The 22337-nt window shown below is 61.6% G+C and overlaps 6 protein-coding genes across 6 annotated transcripts; 2 read left to right on the forward strand and 4 right to left on the reverse strand.

Annotated features, from left to right (window-relative positions):
* Positions 1 to 320: 320 nt before the first annotated feature.
* PLICBS_009477 (uncharacterized protein) lies at positions 321 to 4089 on the reverse strand (the record flags this gene model as incomplete). The annotated part of the gene is made up of 2 exons (XM_018325090.2): positions 321 to 1991; positions 2050 to 4089. 2 exons carry the CDS (start codon positions 4087 to 4089, stop codon positions 321 to 323), a joined length of 3711 nt encoding a protein of 1236 aa, XP_018176484.2.
* A 1508-nt stretch (positions 4090 to 5597) lies between these two features.
* PLICBS_009478 (uncharacterized protein) lies at positions 5598 to 6831 on the reverse strand (the record flags this gene model as incomplete). Its single annotated transcript, XM_065601642.1, has 4 exons — positions 5598 to 5896; positions 6031 to 6483; positions 6539 to 6558; positions 6647 to 6831. 4 exons carry the CDS (start codon positions 6829 to 6831, stop codon positions 5598 to 5600), a joined length of 957 nt encoding a protein of 318 aa, XP_065457714.1.
* A 1060-nt stretch (positions 6832 to 7891) lies between these two features.
* PLICBS_009479 (uncharacterized protein) lies at positions 7892 to 9307 on the forward strand (the record flags this gene model as incomplete). Its single annotated transcript, XM_018325091.2, has 1 exon — positions 7892 to 9307. The coding sequence occupies one exon, from the start codon at positions 7892 to 7894 to the stop codon at positions 9305 to 9307; it is 1416 nt and encodes a 471-aa protein (XP_018176485.2).
* A 217-nt stretch (positions 9308 to 9524) lies between these two features.
* PLICBS_009480 (DNA-directed DNA polymerase alpha subunit pol12) lies at positions 9525 to 11670 on the reverse strand (the record flags this gene model as incomplete). Its single annotated transcript, XM_018325092.2, has 3 exons — positions 9525 to 9695; positions 9791 to 11132; positions 11186 to 11670. The coding sequence occupies 3 exons, from the start codon at positions 11668 to 11670 to the stop codon at positions 9525 to 9527; spliced, it is 1998 nt and encodes a 665-aa protein (XP_018176486.2).
* Positions 11671 to 12293: 623 nt separating this feature from the next.
* On the reverse strand, positions 12294 to 16490 carry PLICBS_009481 (uncharacterized protein; the record flags this gene model as incomplete). Its single annotated transcript, XM_018325093.2, has 2 exons — positions 12294 to 16279; positions 16349 to 16490. The coding sequence occupies 2 exons, from the start codon at positions 16488 to 16490 to the stop codon at positions 12294 to 12296; spliced, it is 4128 nt and encodes a 1375-aa protein (XP_018176487.2).
* Positions 16491 to 19060: 2570 nt separating this feature from the next.
* Positions 19061 to 19818, forward strand: PLICBS_009482 (uncharacterized protein; the record flags this gene model as incomplete). The annotated part of the gene is made up of 2 exons (XM_018325094.2): positions 19061 to 19630; positions 19693 to 19818. 2 exons carry the CDS (start codon positions 19061 to 19063, stop codon positions 19816 to 19818), a joined length of 696 nt encoding a protein of 231 aa, XP_018176488.1.
* Positions 19819 to 22337: the final 2519 nt, after the last annotated feature.

Raw genomic sequence — 22337 nt, forward strand, 5'->3', positions numbered from 1 at the left:
CTTCATCCATCCATCCATCCCCAATCCCAAAGACAAAATGAACGAGAGCAATTACAAAGAAAGCACCGTGGTGGACGACGCTTTTAGCATGTACATTACGTCGGAACTTGAAAAGCAGGAGAGAGACAGACAGCTGATGCAGGGGAGTCGTAAATGTTCCTGACCTAAAAGTTTTTTGACACACTCAGACACACACGCGCGCACACACAAGTCTCGCACTGCAAGAACCGTATTGCGAAGAGAAGGTAACCCAAGAAAAACCAATCGTACTCAAAAACGCCGTCGTCGTGACACACCAGGCTTGGATAGGGACTGGACCCCTACCTCGCGCGGTTCACGAGGGGCTCGCTGGGCTGCCACTGGGGAGGTGGGCCCCGAGGTGAAGGGCCCTCCCGATGGCGGACGGACCGCTGCGGCATGGGAGGAGGGCGCTGTTCCTCGGGATAGCGAGGCCGAGGGGCGCCACTCGTCCGAGAGGCAGTGGAGCGACTGCGGCCTCGCATGCTGGGCGAGTGCTGCTGCGAGTGATGCGAGTGCTGGGAGCCCAGCGAGTTGGACGACGAGCCCGAGGGAGGGAGGCCTCTCCGGGACATACCTCGCTGCGGCGCCGCGCCGTGAGGCTGCAGGGCCTGGCCGCCGGTGGCGAAGTTGATGAGCGGCTGGCCGCCACCGCCATGATGGCTCCTAGCGTAGCCGTGAGGGGGCTCGCCGTAGCGAGAATGCCGCTCTCCGCGATGGTTATCGGCGAAGCTGAGAAGCGGCGGGGGGTAGTGGCTGTCGCGCGAGGTGCGCCGCGAGTGATGATGGGCGGCGTCCGCAGTCACGGGACGCTTAGTCTCGTCGGACTGGGCGCGGAGACGGGCAGTGTGCTCTGCCGCCGACGGGAACCAGCCCTTGGGCTCCGTCTTGGTCGACGATGCGTCGGGTGACTTCTGCGCAACGCCGCCATTCAAGAGTGAGGGGCCGTCAGTAAAGGGCCCCTCCACCTTGATGACACGGGTAGATGTAGCAGCCTCGGCCGCTCGCTTGTCATATATTGACCCAAGAAGACCGCTGGCAGCAAACTCGGCTTCCGCATCTGCGGTAGGCGACTGCGCCGTATTTGTTTTCGCACGATCCTTGGATGCCAGCGTGAGCGTCCGGGTGAGCGTGGCAACATCGGGCGACTTGAAGCCGGTGACATCCCATAGCGGCTCTGCGCTCTTGTCGATGGTGACACCCAGCGTGCCATTGGGATTGCGTCTAGACTTTGCTCGGCTTACCAAGGGCCCTTCGTTCTGAGCGGGTGCCTTGTTCTTCTTATCCAGGTCGACCAGCATGTTGGCCAGATACCAGCTCCGCCAGCCGTGCACCAGCTCCAAGAACCGCGCCGCCAACGCCTCGTCGTCGGTGCAGAAGAAGTGAACAAAGTTCTCGCCATTGGGAAACACAATGGTCTTCTGCTGGCTCTTGATGGCATAGCAAACCTTCTTGGGGGGCTTAAGACTTCGACGCATCTCACTCTGCTTGGGTGTATAGATGTCAAAGTCGGACAGGTGGCAGATGACTGTGCTATCCTTGTCCGAGGGGCCGGAGTGAGGCTTCTTGGACACGAACATCTGTCCACTCTCCAAGAGAGTAACCCAGCGCTTCGCCCACTTTCCAGGTCGTGAGGAGTGGTACAGCTGGACGCAGAAGCCCGACGGCGAATCCTCCGTGCGGGGCACGGAGCTCAGCTCGAGACCCTTGAGGTCCACCGGGCTGTCGGCGGGCATGATCAGGAGGGAGTTTTGTTGATCATTGTCCCACGAGTTGAGTGTGTCACGGATGCGCTCGTACCGGCGCAAGCGGCGCTCCAGGCCAAGCGCAAAATAGCACTCAATCAGGACGCTCGACGACGTGCTGAGCTGCTGCTTGGTCCTTTGCGCCACCGCCTGGATGATGTCGTCCGGTGACGTCTCGGCAGATATGGGCAGGTTCACAGTGGCAGATTGACACCTGACCATGACAATCTGTAGCACCCCGTCAGTCATGTCATTACTATGCGCACGGTCGATTGGCGGCACTCACCCGTTCGCCGCCATTGATGGCCGAGGCTGGCGCGTCGGTCTGGGGTACGATCCCCTTGCCTCCCGGTTCGATGAAACCCATCTTGAAGGGAATAGGCGAGTCGTCTACACTGCTTCTATGGCTGAAGTGGCTCAGGGCCGGGGAGAAGATGGAAGGGGCGAGAGTGTCGGGAGTGCTAGGCTGGCTGCTGCCGTGATTGGACTTCTTCCCGCGCGATACAAAGAGCTTCTCAAGGCCAAGCAAAGAGCGTTTTGGCTTGGGCGGCGTTTCCAATGTGGCCTGCAGCCGGAGGAGATCAAGCTTCTTCTGCTCTGCGAGGATGCGATCAGTCTCCGCCTCGAGGCGAGCGACCTCTTCGGCTACGCGGTCGGCGTCCTCTTCGGTGCCCTGGCTGGTAGTCTCGTGTTGATACTGCTGCACCTGCTTCGACGTCTTCTGCTGCTGACCCCGGTCGGGTGATACGGATGCCAAGTCTTGTTGGTAGTGCTGCCTCTCAGCAGAGTGGGAGCTTTGGGCCGCAGCGGGCGACTCTTGTTTGGCCCGCTGCTGCTGTTGCTTCGGCTTCTGAGGTGTCTGATAAGCCTCTTTGGGTTGTGTGGCGTCAGCAACGGGAGCCTCTCGCGTGGCCGCGTCGTCTGATCTCTGGTCGAGATCCTGCGGCTCGTATTGCTGGTGTGCCAGCGGCGGCGGCGACAGGTTCTGTTCTTGCGCCAGGGGGTGCCGCTGGAAGTTGTCCTCCTGCTGGCACTGCTGATAGTCGCCTGGCTGCTGGGAGTTGTCCGAGGGCTGGTAATAGCGGTCCTGTTCCCGGTATTGCTGCTCGTTCTCCGAATAATACGGCTGGTGCTGGTAGCAGTCCCGCGGCGGAGAGTAGTCCTGAGCGTAGTAGGGTTCCTGGTGTTGCTGGTGGTGGTACTGCGACGCGGATACGGGCGATGCCTGCGGGACGGGGGAGCGAGGGCCTCGACTGGGGGTGCCTTGCTTGGGTCTACGCTGTTGGCGCTGGTGACGATGTTGGCGCTGCTGGTGCTGATGGTGGTGGTGGTGGTGGTGCGCCGGCGAGTGCTGCGAGTGCTGGGACTGGGGCGAGGCGGAATTGGGGCCTGGATGGCGTCTGTTATAATAGCCGTGATCGTGCTGCTGGCCTCTTCCGTTGACGGGCGCCCTGGGTCGCGTCGAATGCGTGTCGCGACCGCGGTATACGGGTGGTGGTTTGACGCCCTCGAAGGCTGCGAGGCTGGGATCGACAGAAGCGACGTTCACCGGCTTGGGGCTCAGGGCACCAGATGTGGGGACGGTGCCCCTGTAAGACGGGACAGGTCGCGTGCCACCACTGCCGTTGGCGCCACCTCTGAGATTGGCGGCGGTGGAGGGGAATGATGATGATGTGATGGTGGTGGAGGAGGAGGTGGTGGTGGCTGGTGCTGGTGCTGCCCCTCGTGTCGTGCCGGGCCCTGCGCTGGCGCTGGTGTTGGCGTCGCTCCAACCCGGCACCGTCGCCTCTGGACCCCCTCGCTGCTGCTCGTGGTAGTGGTGGTGGTGGTGGTACCCCTGCGGGCTGCTGTCGTCGTACCCGTAGTGGTAGTTGGTCGGGGGCGTCGTGACGCTCTTGGAGCGCCGGCGGGCCGCCTTCTTGGGTGTGTCAGTCGAGTAGCACGACGAGCTCTGGCTGACGCTGTGGACGAGGTGGCCTTGGAGATGATGACCCTGAGGATGAAGGCCCTCTTCGTCGCTGCCGCTGTTCGAGGGGCTGTCGCGGAAGACGTCAATGGCGCGCGGCGACGACACGCTCTTGCCTCGCAGCTTGCGGAAGCGGGAGCCCGATGTGGGCGCGAGGTATTGCTGCGGCTGCGTCTGCGTCTGCGGCTGCTGAGTGTGTTGCTGAGTGTGATGCTCATGCTGCTGCTGGTCGTGGCCTTGTTCCTGGTGCGGGTGTTGGTGGAGATGCGGGTGCGGGTGGGCGAGCGCCACACGGGCTCCCACAGCAGCGCGAGGCGCTATGCTGGTTCGCCGCCAATTCGGCTCGGCGGCGGCGGCCATGCTGAGGTGAGCTGAGGTTCCGTCGGGTGCAGGTGGTTCGAGCGGTCGCGACAGTGAATGCCAGGGGGGTCCCAGCAGCGCCTAGGTACTCGTACAGGCAGGGTGCGGGAAGGGCCACTGGACTACCTGTGGACAGGGGAGTGCCTAACCACACCTCCAGGTCCTACTGAACCAACGGTGGCTGGCCCTCGTCCTTGTTTTCCGAGGCCCGTCCAGAAGCAACCCGACCGTTGGCCTTCCTCTTGCGCAATCTTGCAGCCGCCACGGAGCAGGGTCCAGGTCCGCGATCCCGGTCCACGGACGGTTCGGCGGCGCCTCTGGGCTGATCGACGATCGCGCGCTCGGGGAGAAGCGACAGAAGGACGACGACGGCAACGAAACGCGGTACGTACAAGGCGGGAAGAGTGAGCGCGCGCGAGAGAGAGACTGACTTGACTCTCACGGCGAAGAAACCATGGCGAGTCGGGGAAAAAATAAAAAGGTGAAAAGCAATGAATGACCGACTGTTCGTAAAAAGGAGCGTGTGGGTGTGTGTGAGTGAGTGAGTGAACGCAGCGACCAGTCAGTCAGTCAGTCAGCCAGGCAGCACGACGAGCAGTTGAAGCGTCGAGAGTCGAGGGCCTCAACACGAAGAGGACGAGCGAGAAAGAAAAGAGTCGCCCGTCGCGTCGCCCTCGACTGGCATCTTTCGTGTCGATAGCATCCTTCGCCGCTCTCCCTTGCCTGGCAATGTTTCTGCATGCCCATGCTCACGATCATCTACCGCGTGTGAGGGCGCGCGTCTCGACATCTCAGACCTGCGAATTCCTTCTGTCTGCATGTCTCGGGATCGAGCCTCTCTCCCCCTCTCGCCATCCATCCATCCGCCACCCAACAGCAGCCACCACCACTTCCACTTCCACTCCCACTCCGTCACGACGACGCATGGGACGTCCGCCCAACTGCGGCACCGCGGTCCTCGTCTCGCTCATCTCCCACATCTCAGACCCCGAGGCCCCCAACATCATCGATGCGCATGTGGCTTGGCCGCCATGCCCTGTCTCGTCTGCAGCATCCTGCCGCGACGCCCCCAATTCCTGCCCAAGGCGGGAGTGCCCTCATTTCACTTTCCAAAATTGGGTCTATGCGTTTTCGACGACGTGCGCGCGTGGCGGGCTGCATTGCTGGCGACACGACCTCACCGAGAACCTCGTGTCATTTGTGACGGCGCTTGCGCCGCCAAAGAGCCTTGACCAGCCCTCGGGCCATCAGCCGAACCCTGTTCGCCTCGCCTCACATGGCCCAGTAGATGAACGGTTTTTTGCACTCCCGAACCCATCTGCCAGCCAACGACCAGACCCCGGCCCGCCATCTACAACAGGCAAGCTGTGCCAACATCATCAAGTGGGGGAATCGCAAATCATCCTTCTCCTCCTCATCATCGCCCTCGTTTTCATGCTCGCCCTCGTCCGTCCTTGGCCCATGCGTCACCGGTCGGACCACCCGTGGTCGATCTCACTCTTACTCTTTTACTTGCGAAAGGCTCCTACCTCGCGCCGCCACCAGTCGGTAAAGTTGATGGTCGACACGTCGATGCCCAGCTCCTGGAGCCCCTTTGTGCTCAAGTGGCAGTCGTACGGCCTCTGCACCGCGGCGTTGGGGTCATTGCCCTGGGTGTCGGGCTCGATGCCCGCCGTCGACAGGCCCATGATGTCGCCAAAGCGCTGGCAAATCTCGTACTTGGTCACCTTGTCCTCGCTCGAGAACTGCAGGATCTGCGGGAGGTTGTCCCGACTGCTGTCCGCGCTCAGGTACTTGATTGCCACGTCTGGTCACGGAGCTGTTAGTCCCCGGGCGATCCATATGCGCGACAGCATGCCAAAGCGTGGGAAATGAGGGCGGCCTATATGAGACACACAACATCGCGGGGAGGGGCTGTTCGTGAGACACAACGTAACGTACCGCGACACACGCGCCCGACGTCCTCAGTGTTCGTCGGGTAGCGCGCAGCCCAGTGGTCCATCTTGACCTTGACGCCCTCGGTCTGTGCCTTCCACACGGCGTCCATGAGCACGTTGATGGCACTCTCCGACGGCGTCTCGGCGTGACCATACAGCACGGGGACGCGGAGCACGACGGCGGAGCCCTGCTTGCCCAGCTGCGCAAAGGTGTGAAGCACGGCGCGCTCGCCGTCCAACTTGGTCTCACCGTACAGATTAGTCGGGCGCGGGTTGGAGAAGGCCTCGTACGGGGCGTCGCCCGGGGTGCCGGGGAAGACGTAGTCGGTGGAGATGTAAATCAAAAAGATCTTGCGCCGGGCTGCGAGGGAGGCGAGGCTCTCCGTGGCAGCGACGTTGAGGGCCTTGGCGCCCTCCGGGTCCTTGTCGACCTTGTCTGGAAACCTCTGGGCCGCACCTGGGAACGTGTCAGACAGCGTGCTCAAGGCGGGCGGGACGGCAGCGGCGCTCACAATGAACGATGACCCGCGGGCTTGGTTCATGGGTTGACGCAGGTCAGCGGGTGGGTTCGTCGCTGCGGAGCCGGGAAACGTTATGTAGGGGCAAGGGGAGGAACAGACTTGACGTCGTCCAACGCCTTGGCGAGCGCGGCCTCGTCGTTGAGGTCGACCTTGAGCACGTCGACGCCGTCGGCGCGCGAGTAGCCCAGGCCCTTGGCGTTCCATCCTCTCATGCGGAACTGGTCGGCCACGGCGCGGCCGAGCAGGCCCGTGGCGCCGGTGACGAGCACGGTTGCTCTCGCCATGCTGCGTGGTGTTGTGCGAAGATGGTGGAGCTGTCAAGAAGAAGTCGTCTGGATTGACGGTGACCAGCGAGGTTGCAAATGGGTTACGCTGCTCCTGTTGTCGAGTCGTCGACGGTCAAGGCCCCTCTCAACCCTATGTATGTGATAACGGAGCTCGATAGTATCGAGAAAGTGGTGGTGGGGGTGGGACGCGGCCCGCAGACGTGAATGAGGGGCAGGAGGAGCAGCATGGAGCAGCACGAGCACCCGCAGGAGCTCTTGTACCGTCTGCAGTCCCCCGCCAAATCCGTCGCCTGCTGTGACGTAAATGCGCTCACTCACTCACTCGCCCGCTCACACTCTATTCTGTAAAAATGTACGCGCCGCCTCGCGAGGCGTTCGGGCTCCCCCTGCACCCGGCCACGAGGGGATCCCGCGATAAGCAGCGCCCGCCGCGCGGGGGGCCTGGGCTTGCCGGGCCTCAGCTGCGGTCCGTCGTCATACGATGCGTGCATTCAGCTTTTTGCGGGCGTAAAGTGTTTCAGTTCCGTCGTTGCGGTCCCGTCACATCGCTCGGCGGCGCGGCGGCCGCTCTCCTTGTGCGATGGAGCTGCCGCTGACCGTTCAGCCCCTCCCGCTCCTGCGCCCGATGAGAGCGCAACAGGAACCCGTCACTGCCGCACGGCTTGCCGCTGCCCGGTTGCACAGGGACGAGACACGGACGCGCGGGGGTGGCAACTATTCTCTAATCCGTGCTGAAGACGTGTTTGTTGTACAAATATCAGACACGGAGGCGGCTTCCGACTCGCTTGCCAAGCCGCGGAATTGTGAATATGTTGTAGGGTAACCCGACCAGACGTGGCCCAAAACGGGGCGGGCGGGGAGCGTGTGCGACAGCTGCTTGGACTGCCCTGTAACTATGCGGTCCTGTCGGGCATGACGGCCAGCCTATCGGGTTCGCCCCATATATTTTTTGGCCTGCAGTGCCGTAAACTCGTAGCTTCGATTCCAACTTGACGACCATCCTGTCACTCTCCCAAACCTCAAAGACGCACACCCACGTCGCACACCGTCCGCCATCATGCCTCCCAAGCGAATGACGGCAAACCCCGTCCGCCCGGGGCGCCACTTTGCCGGCAAACCCACCGGCGCCGCCTCCTCGTCCTCCGAGTCCGACAGCGACGACGACAACGCGCCCGCGGCCGCCGCCCCGAAGCGCAAGGTGCCACCCCCGCCCAAGGCAGCCAGCGCGGGCAAGATCATCAGCCGCGGCCTCGGCAGCATAGATCTCAACGCGCGGCGGCAGGAGCTTGAGAAGGAGGCTGAGGAGCGGCGACGCGCCGCGCAGCGTGCCGAGAAGCTCGCCGCCGAGCAGGGCTTCGTCACGGAGGATGAAGACGAGGAAAGCGAAGGCGGGGAGGAGGACGAGGAGGACGAGAGCGGCTCCGAAGAAGAGGAGAGCAGTAGCAGCGAGGAGGAGGCCCCGAGACGACTCATGATGCGCCCCAAATTCGTACCCAAAAACCAACGCAACGGCGCCGGCGCCGGCAAGGACGGCCCCGACGACGAAGCCGCACGCCTCGCCGAGGAAGAAGCCAAGAAGAAGGCCGCGGCCGACGCCCTGGTCGAGGAACAGATCAAGAAGGACCTCGCCGCGCGCGCCGCCGGCAAGAAGCACTGGGACGACGAGGAGGACCCAGACTCGGACGTGGACACGACGGACGGGCTCGACCCGGAGGCCGAGGAGGCGGCGTGGCGCGTGCGCGAGCTCAAGCGCCTGCGCCGGGCGCGCGCCGCCATCGAGGAGCGCGAGCGCGAGCTCGCCGAGGTGGAGCGCCGGCGCAACCTCACGGCCGAGGAGCGCGCCGCCGAGGACGAGGCCCACCTGGCGCGCCAGCGCGAGGAGAAGGACAGCAAGGGCAAGATGAGCTTCATGCAAAAGTACTACCACCGCGGCGCCTTCTTCCAGGAGGAGACCGAGGCGGCGGGCCTGCTGCAGCGCGACATCATGGGCAGCCGCATCCAGGACGACGTGCGCAACCGCGAGGCCCTGCCCGAGTACCTCCAGCGCAGGGACATGACCAAGCTGGGCCGCAAGGGCGCCACAAAGTACAAGGACATGCGGTCCGAGGACACGGGCAGCTGGGGGCAGTTTGACCGCGGGGCCGGACGAGGGGGCGGGCGTGGCGGGGGTGGACGGTTCGATGGCGATGACCGGTTCAGGCCGGATGACGACAGGTTCAAGCCCGACGAGAGGGACGCCAAGGGCGCAAACGCGATACCCCTAGGGGACCGCAAGGAGAGGCGTGATGACGACAGGCGAGATCGGGGCGACAGCTACCGCCGGCGCAGGTCACGGACACGCTCGCGGTCGCGGTCGCCGAGGCGGGATCACGACGAGGACTACAGGCGGAGCCGCAAGAGGAGCACATCCCGCGAGGGGGACCGCTCCGACGGGGACAAGAGACGGCGGGTGGACGTCGAGGCAGACAGATGACGGAAGAACAGGCGAGGCATACCGCCTGTCGCCTGCCGGAGTGTTGTTGTATTCATACGTGTTGTCACATCACGGCTATCAAGTGTCGTAGCCAAAAAGTACAAAGCAATATACCCCCCACACGCACGCCGACCCTTTGTATGGGCTCGCGCGCGATGATAAAAACACGCCTCGAAACAGACCCCGGCGTGTCCTTGTCCTCGCTCTTTGACCCTTTTCATATCCTCACAATTTCGACGCGCGCCCTGTGGAACACCTTGTGGCTCAGCATGGTGTCGCCGTGCTCGCCGTCCGTCTTGGGCGGGTACAGCGTCATGCGCGCGTACGTGCCTGCACCCTTGCGCTTGGACAGGTAGCCCGGGTTCACGGCAAGCACACTTTCAACGACCTGCAAGATCTCCTGCGTTAGAACTCATCCAGGAACAAGAAGCAAAGGAGGGGAGGGGAGAAGGCGTAGAGATATCAGAAGAGAAGGAGGCTTACCCTTGCGAATGGCGGTAGTGCGCTAGGCACGAGCATCACGTCTGGCCGCACGTTGACCATCTCACCCAGCTTCAGGTAGCTAACATCGAGCACCGCCCCCGTCGCGACGCCCTCCTCGGTGCCCGTCTTGGGCAGCCGCGCCCTATCCGCGGCGGGCCACAGCGGGAAGTAGTGCCGCTGCTCGACGAGGTACTTGACCAGCCTGCTCATGAGGTCGCCCCCAGCCGCGGCGGCGGAGACGCTGTTCTTGGGCGGGGCGAGCTCCTCGGCGCGCAGCTCGTAGAGGACGTCCTGGCTGGAGACGCCGAGGACGACCTCGTTGACGGAGAGGGTCATGGGGTTGGTGACGATGCGCACCGACTTGGGCAGGCCGAGCTCCTTGCGCGGGATGGTGTCCTGCGACCAGGAGACGTGCTTGGCGAGGAGGTCGCGCACCGAGGGGACGAGCACGACGGTGAGGTGCGGGTTCGCGGACGCGAGGCGCGTGAAGGCCGGGGCGACGAGGTAGCGGAACACGGTGGCCATGGTGGCCGTGTCCGGGTCGTGGTTGGCCTCGTCGGGGAGGTCGAAGTCGCCCGTCGCGATGAGCGGGTGGTCGACGTCGAGGAACGGGCCCGTGAGGACGAGCGCGTCGGCGTACGAGTCGGCGGCCTGGCTGCACAGCGCGTGGAGCGGCTCGTAGTCGAGGTTGTCGTCCGCCGTGTAGGGGCCCGACGCGAAGATGATGCTCAGCGGCGCGGGCTCCGCGTCGGAGTCCATGGCGTCGGGCCCGCCCCGCAGCTTCTCCTTGACGCCCTCGAGCGTGGCGGCCGAGGACGCCGCGTTGGGCAGCAGCGGGATCTCGAGCACCTCGTTGACGACGAACTCGTTGCCCGTGGCGTTGCTGCCCCTGAGGGCGACGATCTGACCCGGGAAGCAGCTCCACGCGCGGATCTTCTCCGTCCGCAGCGGCACGCGGAACCCCATGCCTGTGCGGCGCGACGTCTCGAGCACGAGCGACGCGGCATTGAGCTTGCCCTCGAGGGAGTCGGACGCGATGCGGCCCACGGCGACGATTTCGGTGGTGCTCTGCGCCGCGGCGTTGCCGAACGCCGAGTCTTCGAGGAGGTGGTGTTCCTGCACCAGAGCGAGGAAGTCGTCGATGCGGTCGTCGAGGATCTCGCTCGCCTCGGACAGCTTCATGGCCAGGGGCCGGTACGCCATCTTCTTCTGGTCGGAGCTCGCGGCCAGCTTGATCCTGGGCTCGGCGTACGGGGCCATGGGCGCTTCGGCGGCGGGCAGCTGGTCGTTGAGAATCTCGATGACTTCGCCGGGGTTTGTCCTGTCGCTAAAGGAGGAGATGCTGTGTCTCGTCAGTACTTGGTAGTTGCCTGCTCCATGTATGAAGTGACGTACGGCACGTTTTGCATGGCGTTTAACTGATCCCTCATCCCGCCTGCTGGTGAGCTCCCCGGCGCACCACCCTTGGGAGTATCGATCCTCCTCCTCGCCGCGCTCGCGCTGCCAGGCCCTCTGCTCAGCTTGCTCGCGCCCGTCGCCGGCGTGCTGGGCACCAAGCCATCCAGCATGCCAAAGACGTCTGCGCCGCCGGCCTTGGGCGTCGCATTGACCTTGCGCTCCGTCCGGACCTGCTGCGCCTGCTGCCGGTGGCTGCTCTTGTCGAGCTCGTCCTGGATGCTCTGCTTGAGGCCGCGCACGTTGCGCAGCGACACGTCCTGCGCGTCGAGGTCCAGCTTGATGCAGTACGAGTCCCACTTGTAGTAGAGGTCCTCGGCGGGCAGGTCGTGCAGCCGCATCATGGACTGCAGCTCGGCCACGACGTCGGGCTCGAGCTGCTTGTTGGGGGGCGCGAAGCGGGACTGGATCTCCGCGTCCGCCATGGTGGGCAGGTTGGTGTCGTAGTGGTGTCGATGCAGCGATTGGCGGTGAAATTGATGCGCGCAGAATCTTCTTGGATTTCAATTGCGAGATGCTCCCGTCGTGATGCTGCGTCGACGTCTTGGTGGATGGTGGGGTGTGTGAAGGACGCGGCTGGGAGACGCGTCGCAGCAGAGGCGCGTTAAGTGGCGCCCCACTGACCAGACGGGCCCATACCTGCGACTGCCAGTACCTTATACCACCACCCGTGAGCGGGCAGCTCAGATGACAGCTTTCCGCGGCATTGGGAGGGCAACACTCATAGAAAAACGTAAAATACAAGCAAATGCGCACTGTTGCGCAGCCAGTATATTTCGCGCTTTAGCAAGTTTGGAGGGAATTCGTCTACCCCAACCCACTTATCCGCAACCGGCTGTGGTATCCTCAAGCCGACTCTGTCCGCTTCTCTACTCGCGCCTTGGTATCCCCATCGTACATATCCTTCCATATCCTGACGTCTGCCACGCCCGGCAGCGTTTAAACTCCATGCACCCATGCTCAAAAACAAAAAAACTCTCATTCGTCATAAACTTGATGCGCCCGCTCGGCGCTTCAATGCGGATTCAAATGCCCCTTTCCACGATGCTCAGATGTCGCCAGGGTCTGGTGCTGAGTTGTCCATGGGCCACTGGCTCGGGTCCCTAGCCGAGTCGTTGAACTCGAACCTGCTCTGCGATGGAGAGCTGGGCATCATGCCGTCCGTGCTAAAGATGGCGTAGTAGTCCATCATCTCCGAAGTCATGTCCAGCGCGGGTAGCAGGCTCATGTCCATGTTGTCCGACATGTCGAAGTGGACGGGGTCTGAGAACTCTGAAAATGCCTCGTTGATGGTTCGCGAGATGGGCGTCTCCCCAAAGGCCCCTTGGTGGTTGCGTGGGCTTCTCCTAACGCTGACGCTTCCTGGGACCCCGAGCCCCCCGCGGGGAGTCTTGCTGGGTGTCTGCTGCGGCAGCGCCAGCGCCTGGCTCGGCGACTCCATCAGCAGCCGTCCGGACCGCAACGACTTGGACGCACTCCTGGTGACACTTCTAGTGATCGGTCGGTGGCTGGGGGTGGGCCGCGTCGGCGTCTTGAACGGCCCCGTCGACGCATTTGGCTTCGCGACAGGGGGCGGTGTCGACGGTCGTATCACTGGGCTCCTAAACAGGGAGTCGTACTCGTCGCTCCCCTGGTCGGCCTCCTCTGCCGAATTCTCCTTTTCCTCTTGCACAAACTGCTTCAGCCGCTGGAACTCGTCAGAAATCTGCACAATGTTCACATCCACCTCGCCCAATACCTTCATCTCGCCATCCTTTCGCGGTGAAGGGAACAGCAGCCTCTTGGTGCTGCCGACGGCCTCGTCAAAGGCCAGGTCAATGGGGCTCTTTGCGGTGCCACTGCCGCGCGAGTGCGTCGATCCGGGGTTCGAAACTGCGTCCACGGAAGTGGCGCGCGTAACGGCGTCTTGACTCTCCTCTTGAGGAGCATCCATCTGAGGCAGATCGGGCTCGGGCAGCTTGGGCGACGAAGGCTCCATGGGACCGAGCCCATCGGTTGGCAAATACGCTTCGGACGTGAGGTTCGATTGCAAGTCGCTCTTGGACCGCGGCTTCTTGGGTCGCGGCACGGTCCGTCCGGTGCCCTTCCTGCGGCGCTCCTGGCCAAGCCTCTCGAAATCCTTGTCCCAGCGGTCTCGCGGGCGATGGACCTTGCTCTTGCAAAGCCAGATTCCACACGGATTGCACAGCAAGAACTCCTGCCAAGGGGCCTTGTCCTCCTTGGGTGCAAGACTCTTCTTGATGACGCGATACTTGACCACCTTGTCGTTCTCGTCTCGCTCAACCACCTCAAAGGCCGTGATCATGCCTGGCTTCTCTGAGAATTCAACTCCCTCTGGTAGAGGTCCTTCCTGGTCCTGCACCCAGATCTTGCGCCATGTAGGCGTCTCGATATTACCGCAGTTTGTGCAAAACGGCGGCAACTCGCCGGCATTGATGGCTTGCTCGAGACGCTGCTTAATGGCGTTCTTCTTGACAATGTTCTTGTTCGATCTCGTTGGAGGCGACGACACAGGCGGGAGGAAGCTGTTTGACGGCTCAGGTTCGGGCAGATGCAGCTCTGAAACACGAAGGTTGGAGCTGCCGGGCCCGACAGGGTCGCTAGCAGGCATGGGCAAGGCGAGAGGACCCGATGAGGCAGCACGCTTCAGCATCGTGGGCGCTGGAGGATCCGGATGAGCCATGGTAGACTGTGAAAGCGAAGAGGGCCCAGCTGGTTCGCTGGCTGGCACTTGGGGCAGAGCCAAGGCCCCTGCCGACTGAGATCGAGCCAATGTACGCGACTTTGTCGGCCTGGGAGCTTGAGCCGGCTGTTTTTGCGGCTCATTTGATGCTTTGGTTTGCTGCTGAGGCGATGTCTCCCTTGGAGACGCAGCTTCGGGGGAAGTCTGATTCGGGGCCACCAGGGCCGCGCCATCTCCCATGTCGTTGCTCTGAACGATGCCCTGCATCGGCTCTGGGTCTGCCCCCAGATTTGGGCTCGCGTCGCTCTGGGAAATTTGGTTACGCACTGGGCTAGTGGGTCTCGCAGCATCGGTCGTAGGAGGTGGCGTGGGCTGCATGATGGCCTGGGCCGGAACAGCAGGCGTCTTTGTCTTGGGCTTCCTCTTTGCCGGAGCGCGTTTTCTCTTTGGCGCGGGTTCGTCCTTGAGAGGCGGTAGGGTCGGGGCGTCGCTAGAAGGTGGTGGTACGGGTGGAAACTGCCGTGGAGGCGCCTGCGGTGCGCCCACCTCGTGAGGTGCCCCTTGATATACGGGCGGGTAGCCCGAGACGGCTTGTTCGCGATACGGGGCCGGAGCATGGTTCGGGAGCGGCGCGCCATTGATGCTGCGCAGGAACACCAGGTCCTGGCCCTCGGGACCATCCTGCATCTGAAAGATCTGGATAGGGACTCCATGTGCTCTTGTGGGGGCGTTTGGCTTCCCGGTAGCTGATCGGGAGGACTCGTTGCCCTTGGCGGCTGTCTGCACAGGCTCTTCGCCAAAGAGGTCCTCCAATTCATCGTTGACTAGACTGGACACGGGGGGCTCATCCTCTGCTCGTGTCGGCATTGGCGGTAGGATCGGGCTCGAAGCAGGTGGGCTTGACCGAATCATCGGTGGCCGGCGCTGCATCGGAGGCGAAGAGCTGATGTCGGGAGTGCTTCCATCGGAGAAGGGTGTGATGGCAACAGACTCGGGTGAGCGGCCATCTTCCTGGCCAGGAGACAGAGGCTGCAGTCTTGATTCGGCGTACACAGAGGCGGCATGCTGCTGGCTTAGCGTGGACTCTCGTCGAAGTTTGCTCGCGTTCTGATTCCGTCCCGACGCTCCGCCAAAGGGGCCTCCCTCGGGGACTGGAGTGGGCGCGCGGGGAACCTCTTGCAGATGGCTGCCTGGAGCCTCGTTGGTGGACGACGCAAGAGGACGAAAGTTCCTCAGCGACCCAGAGGTGCTGGCGACTACGCGAAGCGACTCTGGCCCGGTGGCAAAAGGGTTGACAGGGGCCTTGCTGTCCACAACGGTGGCCTTGGTCGTCTTTGCCCGCTTCTTGGGTTGGGCCTCTTCACCTTCAGTGACAGGTTCCTCCGCGCCCGAGGTGTTTCCATCAGCCGGCCGCTTTCGCGGGCGGCCTCTAGGACGCCCGGTCGGTGGCTTCTTCGTCCGTGTTCGGCTAGAAGCTCGGCTCGAAGGTCTCGAAGCCGGACGGCTGGGTTGCTCGCTGGGTTCAACTGGGATCGGAGCCACCCGCTGGATTTCATTCGCGGCGGGTGACATGGCTTGCTGGTACCCCGTTTGGGGGCGAGAAGGTCCCTGGTCGTTGGGAACGGGGAACTGGCCCTGGCTGCCTGGCTGCACGTTCGGAGGAAGGTTTCGCCGCGATGGTGCGTCCGAGAGGTTGGGCATCGGGGCTCGGCCCTGCGAGTAGACTGGCGAGGCGATGCGGGCGACTTGGGCCGTGTGGCCAAGCTGGGGATTTGACTGCATGAAGGAGTCCCACTCGGACGTGCCCAAGGGGGTCATGGCCTGCTCGGAGGGTCTCTCCATATACTGGTGCTCCGCATCTTGGTGCTCCATCTGCATGGTGTGGTGTTGCACCGGAATGCTCTGCTGGGCATTCATGCTCATGTCCTGCGGCGTCATGGCCTCATACCCATGCTGGCGGACGGGCTTGGCTTCAGAGAGAGTGAGCTTGACCTCGAGTGTCTCCTTGTTGCCGCCGCTAAACATGGCGAGGAGATTCTTGGTGACGCGTCCGATGACCATTTTGGGCGGCGCGCCGTTGCCGCGAAGCGAGTCGAGAGCCCTCGAGAGCATGCCCTGGCCGACCAAGGGCGTGTTGGGCTCGGAGTAGTCGACGGCATATATGCTGTAGTCCGTGTCGGAGTTGGCCAGCTCAGGGCTGCAGTCCATGATGGCGTGGATGCATGCCCGAAGGTCGACGATGCCGATCGAAGACGTCTCGTCGACGGGGACGGTCCGCACCTGCAAGGTATGCGGATGGCGGGCCAGGCAGTTGACCTTGGAGTCCTTGTCGAAGGTGTAGTGGACCTTGACTGCGGCAACGAGTTATGTTAGCAGGCTGGAAGCAGGGAGAGACGCGGGAGCAGGGAACAATCGCGTACGGCCCATGGACCTGACTTGCAGGCCAGATTCGTCAACCGGGGCCTGGTTCTGAGCAGGAGCCGACATCATGGCCTGGCCGGGGCCGCCGTTCCAGCCTACACTGCAGCCCGGCGAGGGCGCGTGTGGCCGAGGCGTCGCCATGAGATGCCGGGAGCTCCCCTCGAGGCGGGGAGCGGTTCAAGGGCGCGCAGGCGAGCAGGTTGGCGGTGGGCGCGTCGCTATTCGGATGCTCGGTGGAATTGGGGGGAGAATCCGTTAAAGATGGAGTAAATGGAGAGCAATGGAGAGAAAAGAAAGAAAAAAAGGATATAGAGGAGCGCGTAAACGGGTGGAGGGGGGAAACAGGTGGTGGTTTAATTGAGGCGTGCGCGATTCAAATTGGGGAGGCGGGTGTCATTATGCGTGAGGTGGGTGTTCGTTTCGTGCCGTGCCCGTGGGCGTTCGTGACGCGCCAAATCCACCCTGGAAGTCGCGTCTGCGCGGGTGGGCCCGCCGCCAGATCGGGGGCGGCACTGCGGCCCGCTGGGTGCTGCTGCTGCTGAGGTGCTGCACCACGACGTCACCCTCTCTATGCACTCGTTTAGGAGGGGAGGGGGAATCTCCGATAGATTGCAAGCGAAATAGTACGCGCAGGAAATAATAGAATGTGAATGGGGAGCAAAGTTCGATGCTTGTCGTGGTGCTGGTGAGGGTCCCTTATGGTGGCGCCGGCCAGGGCGAGGATGATGAGGCAGCTAAGATTTGCCAAACGCGTGGACCCGCGAGCAAGGAAAATGGTTGATTGCAGCTGGCGGAGGAGACTTCAATTGTCGGAGCTTGAGACCCCCAAGCCGGCGTTGAATAGATTGTTCAATGATGTTCAATGGCGATTATTGTTCGCTGGCGAGATAATAGCGTGTAAGTCGCAGCACTCTTGCAGTGGTGCGCAGCCGCTGAGCGGTAGACCTGCAGCCGCTGGGCCGTTTCCCGTTCGGCGCCTAGGGCGTTTTAGCGCGCCTCGCTGAAACCGCTCAACGCGGCCGTGAGCTCCGTATCGGTGGCTCCCCGTTCCGTCCGGACGCGCCAACGCACGTGACGCGGGGGACGGAGCCTCAGTGGGGATTTCGGGACACAGGGAGGGCAGGGGGGCGCTGGAGGGGCGCGCTGGGATCCAGCGGGCGGAATGCACGGCTCTTGTCCCGGACGACGGCTCCGGCTCGGGTGGGGTTGCGCTGGCGCTGGAGTGCCAGATGGTAGGCAGCCAGTGCCGCAGGTATGGATGTTGTCTCGGAACCTCTTTTTGGCAGTGGGTGGGTGTCGGCGGGAGCAACCCTCGACCAGGCATGTGCCAGAGATTTCTGCGCTCTGAGCTGCCTCTCCGGAGTTAAGTCGACGTGCTCCGTTCAGGCGGCCAACGGGGCTCCGGTTCGCCTCGAGATGGAGCGCCGCCGGGAGGTGAAGAAATGGCTCGTTCGATGGCTCGCTTCCCGCTGCCCTTCTGTCCTCGAGGAGAGGTCGTCCGCCCGCGTCGTCCTCGAGCTGAGGGTGGCGGGCGCCCTTTTATACCTGCGATGCCTGGCCTGAAGCCATCCCCGGCAACCCAGGCGAACCACACGTCTCAGCCTCGTTTATTATCTGGGCCATGCCATCGCATATGTACATCACACCATCTCGCTACTCCCTCCCCTCTTCTTCTTTCCGACGCTGCTGGCCTTGGCCTTGGTGTTGTTGGACCGTTGTTGGCTTCAGCCCGTGACTCACCCATCTCATCATCATCGATGGACCTGCCCCATCTGCCCATCCATCCATCCATCCATCCATCCATCCATCTTACTCCGTCATCCATCCCCGTCCAGGCTGCCGTGCCTCCATCCCCATCCACATCCCCTCATCCCATCCACGCACCCACCACACCTTACCCCTCCACACCCGAAATTTATCCATTTTGACCAGCAAGCACGCACCAGAAGGTCCAGGTTTCCCACGCCCCATTTTCCACACCGCTGCTTCCCATCGCGACGATGTTTTTGGTGTTTCGACAACGCGCTTACGTAACACCACATACGAGCAACCTCACGCCTCCCACACACCAGCGCCTCAACATGCACACACGTATGGCTTCTGGTCTTGACAAATGTCGAGTGAAATGTATACGTAGGATGAACGATAGCTATTCCCTCATAGGCCGCCAGAAAGTAGTCTGCCTCGTAACCGTAGCTGCAATTAAACCGTGATGGAGCATGCGCAGCTGCCCGCTTCACGTCACTCACACCCCCTGGGCCCCTGGCAGCTGCCAGCAACTGGCGGGCCCTGAACACTGGTGTGCCATGCAGCCAGGCTTGCAAACGATGGGCTTTGTTCACGTGAGTGCACACTGAACAGCTGGCAGAGGCGTTGCCAGGCCCTCTGCGCCAGCTGGCCACAGGCCCAGCAACTGTGGCGGTCCGCGTGGCAGCCCTCTGACAGCTCTGGCTGTTCAGTGCACGAGAATCATCGTGCCTTGTCGAAAAATATAAATATCCCAGTCTTCCTCCTGTTTCTGATTTCCCTTGCTTTCCTCTCACATCGTCATCTATCCTGCCGACGGTGACTGTCCGCACACAAGACACACGCATCTCTCCACCCACGCAAGCAACATCAAGGTAAGCACAGACGACACTGGTCCCACGTGGTTTTACCTCGCATCATTTGAATGCAGCTCAGCTAACATGCTTGAAAGATCTCGCGCCAAGATGTCCGGCGAGCACCCCACGTTTGCCATCCCCGAGCTCCGAGCCTACAGATGGAGCTCCAGCGATACTGATGAATTCGACTTCAGCGAGGCGGTTGACATGCCCGAAATGCCTGTTGTCGAGGCTCACAACTCCCCCATCGCACTGAAGGAGATTCCCAACGACGAGAAGCTCACCGGCGTCGAGAATTACGAGGTGTGGAAGGCCACCATGACTCTGAATCTCCAGGTGCTTGGCCTCAAGGAGCACTATGACGGCACTGTCCGACGTCCCGCCCCTGGCCATCCCGACGAGGGAAAGTTTGACGACGACCAAGCCAAGACCCTGTGCTACATCTGGGGCGGTCTCTCTCTCCAGATGAGGCAGACGCTTGTGCGCTCCGGCTGGACTGCCAAATCCACGCCCCAGCAGACCTTGTACGCCATCTTCAAGGAGGTCTCTGCGCCCGCCATGGTTCAAACTCCTCTCACCCCCGACGAGGAAAGCGACCCCGCTGCCAGGCGTCAGCGAGCCTTAGAGGCGGAGAACTTCTGCCTCCGCGCCAGGCAGGAAAAGCTTCGGGCTGTTATTGTACTTGACGCCTCGTCGCCACGGCGATAAGAGCCACTGAGGCTAACTAGTCAACGCTGCAGGACATCATCAGGGAGCTTATCGAGGAACAAGCCCCCCATCTTTATGAGACCGTCACCGACATTGAGGACTATATCCTTGTCGGCGAGAGCCAGATCTACGTCCCTACCATGGAGGATTACATGTAGCCTTGCGCAGTGACTCTGAAAGAAGCTCACGGCAACCGGAACATCGACTGAGTCTGTTGGTGGATGTCGGGCGGTATTTGGTTTTGTTCTGGTAACGTGGCGCTCGGAACGAGGAATGTGCATGGTCCCTGGTAATGGGGGATGTGGATGGAACGGCAAAGGATTGACGCAAGTATCGCGTCCGACTACGAAACTGCCCAAACTCTTGCTCGCTATACTGTTTGCTCAGGGCAGTTTCATTTGAGAATGAAAGGAAATCAATGCTGCCGCGGACCTTTTCTGTGTGACTTGTGGCCCAGCAAAGCCGCGCGTAGTGTTTCGCCAGGAGGAGCCCATCGCGTCCATTTGAACATCGCCAGATCCACGTATTCTCGCATCGGAGATGACCTCAGTTCCATATGTCGACCGTTAAAATTTCCTAGCGGGATTTATCGCGACAATGACATAGAGTCAATGCCCAATATTTGGCTGGTACCAACCTTGTTCGAGGTTAAGATCATGCCACTTGAACGATGATGGAGAGTCTGAACACAGCAGGAGTACGGATGTTCTGAGCTGATAGCTCGCGCATTACAGTCTAAAAGTGCTCCCAAGGCGTACTTGGCCATCCTCGTGGCATCATTTTAGCCGGCAGGCCCGCACTTCTGTGCTCGACTGGGCCGAAACTGTGCTATTGGAAGCTTGCACAGATCGTTCCCCAGCCTTGCTGAGACGGTAGACTGCCAGGTACGCAGCGAGAGTGACGGACAGCAGGTGCCCGCGGCAGAACGGGGCCTACCTTGAGCACCGCAAGGCCAGAGATCCCACCCCAAGGCTGTCAAAGCAGCCGGGGTTGGGAGTGGACACTCGAGTCTGTATTTCCTCTCTCCTGCTTGGTCCCAACGCCTACTCTCCTGACATCTGTGGAGGCCACCTTTCACAGTACACGACGTATTTGTGTTATTCGCACTCGACGATGAAAATGGGCCGGACGACCGCTGCGTTCAGGCGGGTGGATGGGCGATTCTTTGCGCTCGTGATCGTCCGCGAGGGATGGGGTTCGAGGAGCGTCCGATACGCTAGTCTGGAGTGATGCGAAGTCGTCCTTGCTTTCAGGCGCTGTACAATCCGGGAGGTATGGAGATTTTGCTGCAATCTCGCGTTAGCAATTGTCAATGACCACACCTTACCGGGATCTTAGGGATGCCTCTGGAAACCGCCTGTTTTGCCCGATGACTTTGCCCTCGGTAAAGAGTCCGGACAAAGCTGATCGGGAACATTCTTGGACACGCGCCTGGCATCTGAAAAGGCATTCGGCTTTGGTCAGTTCTCGCCAGGGCATACTGGTCGTCCGACCCGGACTCACGCTCGCCAAAACCGCCCGTTCCTTGAAGGCTCCGACACCTCTCCCCTCTTGGGGGAGGCATATTGCCAACTTGTCGAAGAGACATCGGAAGCTATGTCGGCCGTTGATGGGCTCTCACGACATCGCCTCCAAGTGTCCAACAGCCGTGACTGGTACCGAGGATTCGTTCGGATCGTGTAGGGGTGGCTTCGGGCCAGTCGGTTGGCATCCACTGGGGTCCAACGAAGTGAGCATTCGGTCGCGATGTAATGATTGATCCTGAAGTAGGTCTTTTGGAGCCTCTGTTGAAATCGCTTTCAAAAGGGGTTTGGGCAAGGCGAAAAGACCGTGCGAGCTCGCGACTGCTGGCAGCTGCTGGCGGGCCGCCCCTTTGTGGTGGGGGGTCCCCGCGCACGAACACCGAAATTTCTACTGGCAGTGCTCGCCAGAAGGGCACAAAGAACCAGACAAAAGAGCCCACAGGACAGTTCATGGACATGATATCAAGGCCCATATCAACAATGCGGGCTGCAAAGAATGGCGCAGTGCCGGCCTTCAAGACGTCCTCGAGTTAGATGTTTGTTCATGGCCACATGCACGCGCCCTCCTTTTGGCGACAACACGCAGTGATTCGAGCACTGCGAGCAGACCAGCATCGCTGCTCTTCAAGAGAATCAATGTGATAGATGCGGGCACCTCAGGTCTTGGAGCACACCAGTTTGGAAGACTCCCGTAATTTCCAGTGTTCCGCCATAGTTGATCACCACCACTTGACTGCCCGGGCCCCTCGCGGAAAGCGCAAGATAACATTACACTGATTATCCATTAAAGCAATCGGACGAAAAGTCACAGCTCTGGAGGGCACGTGGCCAGGCATTATTTGCCTGCCTGCCTGGGAGGCTGAGCGAGGCGGGTTGTCGGGACGGCTTCCCCCCAGGACGCGTCTGTTCAGGCCTGGGAACATGAATCACCCGCGACCTCGCGTCCTACCTCTTCTCGACACACAAAATGCACGCACCTACCTCTCCCACGATTCCTTGTGACCTTGCATCTCCATCGTGCATCAACAAGCCTCATCAACACACATCCACCCCCATCACGCGTGACGTCTCTGCTCTACACAAGTCCTTTAGCGGACCAGATCCTGCACAAACCCATCTACTTTTTCTACCAGGCCATCATTCACAGAGGTCAG

This window comes from Purpureocillium lilacinum (genome assembly GCF_023168085.1).
Source record: "Purpureocillium lilacinum CBS 284.36 DNA, scaffold_7, whole genome shotgun sequence".
NCBI lineage: Eukaryota > Fungi > Ascomycota > Sordariomycetes > Hypocreales > Ophiocordycipitaceae > Purpureocillium > Purpureocillium lilacinum.